Source organism: Schistocerca gregaria, chromosome 2, assembly GCF_023897955.1.
Source record: "Schistocerca gregaria isolate iqSchGreg1 chromosome 2, iqSchGreg1.2, whole genome shotgun sequence".
Classification (NCBI taxonomy): domain Eukaryota; kingdom Metazoa; phylum Arthropoda; class Insecta; order Orthoptera; family Acrididae; genus Schistocerca; species Schistocerca gregaria.
The window spans coordinates 617437794-617444772 of record NC_064921.1 but is presented as its reverse complement, the minus strand read 5'-3'; the positions used below and the strand labels follow the sequence as shown (position 1 = coordinate 617444772).

The following is a 6979-nucleotide window of genomic DNA, read 5'->3' as shown; positions in this document are numbered from 1 at the left end:
GACAGTAATGTGATACTTAGTAAATCACAGTTTGGATTTCAAAAATGCTGTTCTACTGAAACAGCAATGTACAGTTTCACTGCCTACATAATAGACTCTTTAATTGGTAAAATGTCACCAATAGGAATTTCCTGTGACTTATCCAAAGCACTTAATGTTGCGAACCATGCCGTTACGTTACAGAACTTAAAATTCTATGGTATAAATGGAACAGCATGTGAGTGGTTTAAGTCATATCTACAGAACATGAAGTAAAAAGTTTCTTTATGTGGTTTAAGTGATTTAAGGAAGTTTGCCACTTCATCTAACTGGGATGAAATTACATTAGGTGGTCCACAGTTCTTGATGTATGAGAATGATCTCCCTTTTTATCTGAAACAAGAAACTAAACTGACACTGTTTTCTGATGATAGGAGCATCATTATTAATCCAGATAAAGAAACTCCAATAGAAAATGATACAAATAATGTCTTTGGAAAAGTTATTAATTGGTTTTCTGCGAATTGGCTCACTCTGAATGTTGAAAAAACACAGTACTGGTACATCCAATTTTCTGATGCAGGGGGTTCAGTCCTTTCAATAAATATAACACATCAACAGAGGTCAGTAGCCAGGGTAGAGCATAATAAGTTTTTGGATGTATGTATCGATTTGAATCTTCATTGGAAATTTCATATTTTGGATCTACCAAAACAACTAGGTTCAGCAGCTTTTGCAATCAGAATAACTGCCATTCTGAGGATATAGAAATTAGTAAGGTAACATACGTTGCATAATTTCATTCTCTGATGACATACAGAATAATATTTTTGGGTAACTCAACACTTAGGCAAGAGAATTCACTGCTCACAAGAAAGTAGTTAGAATGATGTATGGGACCCATAGCTCCACATCTCGCAGGCATCTGTTTTTAGAGGTTACAGTATATTTACTCGGAAATTACATTAGTTCTCAACAACATGGAGCAGTTAAAAAAAACCAGTGACATTTTTGATTATAATACCAGAAGAAAGAAAAACTTTTACTATCCTCTACATAATCTATCTTTGGCACCGAAATGCGTCAAATAAGCTGCTGTAAAACTTTTCAGTAAATTACCAGATGAAATAAAATGTTTGACAGACGGCGGTAATAGTATCAAAAATAAATTGAAATGATATCTCCTTGACAACTCCTTCTATGCCATAGATGAAGTCTTGAATAGGAATTTGTAAATCTACACGTATAATATACACATTTTGTGCCATTTCTTATAATGGGGTAGGTAATACAACTTTTAAGCTTAAAAAAAACCCTTCATTCTTGTGAGCATTTATTATGCCCTTCGTACGTTCCACATCATAACGGTTACCGTGAGATTGATCAACGGAATACGTAACTAATTAATTATATTTATAAAGTTTTTATGTTCTCAATATTATTGCACAGCCTCTCAGTGTCACTACTAGACGGTCTTCTTTAAGTTATACGACTTCCAATTTTTTCGTCTATTATACCAGCTGGCACGACAGTGAGCCAGTGATGGTGTTTGCAGTGTAGGTTCTTTTGATGGACGATTCTACTGCTTGTGCATATATTAATGTTGACATCTGTAACAGACATGTTAAGATCTTTGACCTGTAATGTAGTTGTTTACAAACAAAATGTACAGTATTTGTAGGTGTGTAGTGTTTAATGCTAATACAAAAAAAGCGATTTGGGACAACTGGCGGCGAAATGCTGGCCATAGCAAATGGCAAAACATTAAGCACATAAAGGCTTTGAAAGATTCACAGAAATCCGCTGTCTTCACGAAAATGTCACGTTTAATACGCGTGGCCGTACAAGGAAAGTGAGGTTGCTTGTTTTAACTTGATCTAAGGTCTTCCACAAGTAGTATGTATAGACACAAGATGGGCCGTATAGACACAGTTTTTGTTTAGTGTTGGTTAATACGTTACTGAGATACTGAATACAAAGTTTGTTCGAATTTACATTGCTGCCCTTCTGTGTAAATGGTAATCGAAGTTGGTTGTGTCATATTGTGTACCGTATTGTCAGATATTGAAAAAATATGTGTTGTGAGGAGAACTGAACATGTTAGTTCACCCGTGTTTGTAGTAATCGAAGTTGGTTGTGTCATATTATGTATCGATTTTCAAATATTGAAAAAGTATGTATTTTAGCTTTTATTTGTAGTTAAGTCACCAACAATTTCATTGTTATAATTCCGTATTCTTTGAAGACAGCAATTGAACTGTTTTCACTCATAACTCCACTTTCTTGCAATTTGCTGAGAAGACAGGGCTGCAACAGGTTCTGGAAATTAGGAAATTTCAAACACATTAGGGAAATTTGGATAGAAAACCACTGGAAAATCTTGTTTTTGTCTCAGTAGATGAAATGGTTTGTTTACTGAGGTGTCACGCATCGTCTCTTGCTGGGTGTAGCTGACTAGGTTCACCGCTTCCCCACTCCCCTCATTACTACTGTTTCTCCCCTTCGTACTACTGCCCTCAGCTTTCAGTCAGTGCTGCCATCACTTCTTGCTGCAAGCCTACTAGCTGCCTATGTGACGCAGGGAGGTATTAGGGGTGGTTTGTTTGATTCTGATTTTCAGAGACTGTCGGCACAGTGGCCAGAGACAGGGGTCATGTGTGCATGAGTTGTGCCTGAGTGAGTGTGAGAATGTGTGTGTGCTCTTGTTTTCTGACAAAAGCTATGGCTGAAAATGTATTTATCTTTTCCATGTGGCTCTCTGCAGCTCAGCAATCATCATTATGGTGAGTTGGTATGTATCCTCATCATTAGTGACTCTCAGAGTATTTGAACAACATATCTGTTGCATGGATTGATCACTATAGTCTCGTTTTATCAACATGCTGCCTCTGGCTTGGTAATAGCTGGCCATATGATTCAATTTCTTTGACAGGCAAAAACCACAAGCCGTTTCTACTGGTACCTGGATTGGGCCTGCCGATCTGAACCCTTTCACTTCCTACTAATGTGCAGGCCTTGCCCATCACACCAATCTGCCCACACGACAGATCTGTTTGTGTATGGCGCAATGCTGTGGATTTTTGTGGTTTATCCTTGGATCTAGGACTGTGGTGCTTCTCAGCAGGCCAGGGGCCATGGACAATTGATTCCAGGAATTGCAATGTCTCACCACAAGTGCGTTGTGCAGTGTGGCGTCTTTTTATTTGTTCTAGTGCATTTTGACACTTCAAAAGTAGTTTACATGTCAGAAAGTATGGACAGTAAGAAGAAGAAAATTGTGTCAGTCACTGGCAGTTGAATGCTATGTACTCATATATTTCTTGAAAGAAAAATTACGCATTGCCTGTAAAATAATAGATATAACGCAGTGAGTAATATCCGACAATAATGAACGTAATAGAACCAACATTTTATTGGCGGTCACCTACAGCGTTGGTTTATACAATTCTTCCTTGCGTTAGACACTTCCTTCAAGAGGCCTACCTTTTTCCTGTGATTATTTATGAAATCAGCGAAGGTATTCTAAATCTGTCTTACGACTCCAAGGAATTGCATATTTTTGTCGTGAATGTGTTTCATTTTATTGAACTAAAATAATGTCGGTGGTCTTAATGAAACACTCATACCATTTGGCTTGCTTTCTCCACCTACGAATCTAGAAAAGATTTTGTGTTACTACTTAATAGTTTTGCCCACATCAGGAAACACCATCTGCATGCAAGCCTGTTTTTTTTTTTTTTTTTTTTTTTTTATTTCCTTGTTTGCACTATTGTTTCTTGTACGATAGCTGCAAAGACAGATTGTCAACTGGTCTGGAAATCAGAGAAATATCAGCCAATTCCACTTGGGGAAGCTTGTGGTTGCTCATTTTACTTAAGACTCGTAACAATGGAAGCCTTGACATCATTTTGAGTACCACTGCAGGAAATATTTTTAACTATTTAAAAGTGAATTATAATTTGTCATTGTTTCAGTGATGTACAGATATTTCCATTATTTTATGAGTTTAGTGTCAGCATGAAAATTTTGTGCAATAAACACATTGAAACAGGGTGAAACCAAATATTTCACTGTAACTTCTGCTCCAGGTGCATCAGTATAGAATTATTAGTAAGCTACGCAGACTTAAAACATGCATTGGTATCTCTTGATGCTGGAGTGGATATTTAAGTTGTTGATAATTTATGTTTAGTTTTTTGGTGAATTTATTTGTATGAAAACGATGTTCAAGGCACCATGGGAAATGTGACCATAGATAGAGGTACGCAGTATGTTTTAGAGAATTCACATGATAGATTGGAAATTGAATGCTCCTGTAATTACAGTGATTTCGTGCCACAGAAACGTGTGGATGAAGATCATACTGTGAATGAACAGAAGTTGGTAGAAGACGATGTCTTTGCCATTCAGTATCCAATTTCATTACAATCATCTCAACAGATTTGGACAAATGTTTCAACATTCTGGATGGTAGATGGAGACGTAAATGAGAGAGAGAGATTAGCTGTTTGACAGAAACTGGAAGAAATTTGTGTATGAAAAATCATAGCGTGAGGAGGTCCCACTGCCTACCAGAGAGCTGACATTTCTGTTATGAGTACTTTTTAATGTATTTGTGATTCAATAAAGAAAAATCAAAACCAGAAAAATGTGATTGTGGTGATTAAACTGTGTCATGGGGACATGCAGTATCAGAAACAGAAAAATATGATTATTGTGATATGACTTTGTCATGTTGCCTTTTGTACATGAACATACCTCACAGAATTTAATTTTGTCCACACACTTGGGGCTTACATGCTTGGAAGATATGCTATCAGAGAGAGATTTCATTAATGGCAAAGGCTACGAATTTGGTGGGCTTATGTGTTTGGGAGAGATGCTGTCAGAGAGAGATTTCATTAATGGCTTAGGCTACGATTTTGGTGAAAAATCAACTTAGAAACCACTCTTCTGTCCGAATTTGGAGTTTGTAGTAGTTGTAAACTTATTTCACCTATAAGTGTTGTGGAGAGAGAATAGTGGAGTGGACAGAGGCTACTACCTATCAGAACAACTTACGCTCTGGTAATCTGAACTGCCAGTGCTGTATGTATAAAGTACATATTTTATTTCATTTAGAGCATCTCCACTAAAGCAGTAAAAACAATCATCTGTTCACACTCTGTCCTGTCATAAACCAAGGAAGAAATTTGACAGCCAGCAAATTCTTTAAGTTTTTCCAGCACGCCAGAAGTTTTTGAAAATGTTACCAGCGAGGACTAAAACAAGTCACCAATACTCATTCTCTTATATGGTGAAGCAGCTCATTGATGAAGTCCACTCTCCTACCATCTTGCAACTGACAGGCAACAGAGACTGTAAAAGTGTACTAATTGCTGTGTGTGGAAAGTGTGTCTGTAAAATACAAATGCCCTATATGGAATAGATTTAGGAGTTAGTAATGAGGCTGAAAAATGGCGTGATAATATTTTGTGCTGAAATATGTCTCTAAAATAGAAACCATGTTTTGAATGTGTGTCTAGTTTGTTCCAATTAAACATAATTATTTGTGAAAAACTAGCATTTAGTGTGCATGTTAATATAGTTACTGAATATTGAATACAAAGTTGGTGTTTCAGTGAATAAATTAAAATAATTTTACATATAATATTCATGACTGTAAAACATAAGTTGAAAATTGATATTACTAACATATAGATAATCCATTCCAAATAATTTATCTTACCTTCTGGTCTAATATTTATTTACATACATTAATTTTGACATTTTAATATTATTGACAAATATTTCACTAATAATTATTGTTTGTGTTTACAGAGGGGAAAAGTGCAGATCCAGAACACAACGTCCAGTTGGCGCAAGTAGTTGAAAGAGCTCGAAAGAACAACATGCCTGTAGCATCTATTGAAAATGCCATAAAAGCAGCACAGGTAATATATCATCTTGGTTACACAATTTAATTCCTCCATTTGTTTATGAAACCAGTTAAACTATTAGTTGTTTAGTGTGTGTTGCTGTACTCATCTGTATTTAGGGTATTGCATACATTGTTATATTGTTAATTATGTATCCTTGTTTATCATTCATCATGTACACTTAAACCAGTTCCCTCCTCCCTATCAATCCTCTAATCCCCTCTTTCTTTTACTGCCTATAGTTCCCTCTTTCTTTCACTCGCCCTCGGACCATCTCTCATACCCTGTATTTTTGGGGCTCATTGATACTTTTGTTTTGTCAAAGAGAGATGTATGTATTGGGGTTTACACATTGAGCTCAACCATCCACAAGCAGGACATAATTGACAACTGAAATGGGTTTCATGAACCAACACAGAACTTTAATCTGTCTCTTCATATCTCCATTAGTTCTTCATTCCTTGGAGTCATTACTACAATGCTCGAGGACATGATGTAGGGGACTGACACTTTAGGTTTGTAGTAACAGTGATTAATAGCAGACATTTAATGAAATGAATGATGGAGATGGATAAAAACTGTACACTTACGGCACATGCCGATATTCAGATCTAGTTCTGGTTTACAGTTTTCCTAAAGAGTGCCAGTTCAGAAATACTCACCCAAGACTCAAATATTTCATTCAGAATATAATTCGTCAATGGGATTACCTGTCCATTCAGCATTATAATAGCACTTGTGCTGTGATTGTTAAAAAAACATTTACTGTATGTATTTACTTGTTCCACAAGAAATACCAGATTTTAACAATAAGATGGTACATGTATTTCCTGACACTGTACAACTGTGTTGTGCAAGTAGCGGGCACTGCATTTTGAGTCACTGTAACCGAATTCATCTGTGTACATTCTCTTCAGGCCGTAGTACAGTGTCTAAAAGAGGCCAACAAATGCAATGCATCCTTTGTGGTAAGTTAAGGACAGCATATTTTTTAGATGCCTTCTTAACTAGATTAGTATATTTAAAGATAATTTTTGCTTTAGTTTCTTTTTTAAATATATTTTCGTCGTGTGGCTTAGTAC

General features: G+C 36.3%; 1 protein-coding gene across 1 annotated transcript in view; it reads left to right on the top strand.

Moving 5' to 3' along the window:
• The first annotated feature begins 1586 nt into the window (after positions 1 to 1586).
• The window catches only part of LOC126334592 (translational activator of cytochrome c oxidase 1-like), a 59419-nt gene continuing 54026 nt past the window's right edge, over positions 1587 to 6979 (top strand). The window contains exons 1-2 of the mRNA XM_049996985.1: positions 1587 to 1827; positions 5800 to 5912. Of these exons, the coding sequence (XP_049852942.1) occupies positions 1644 to 1827; positions 5800 to 5912 (297 nt within the window). The 5' untranslated portion in view covers positions 1587 to 1643. The remainder of the gene's footprint in view (positions 1828 to 5799; positions 5913 to 6979) is intronic.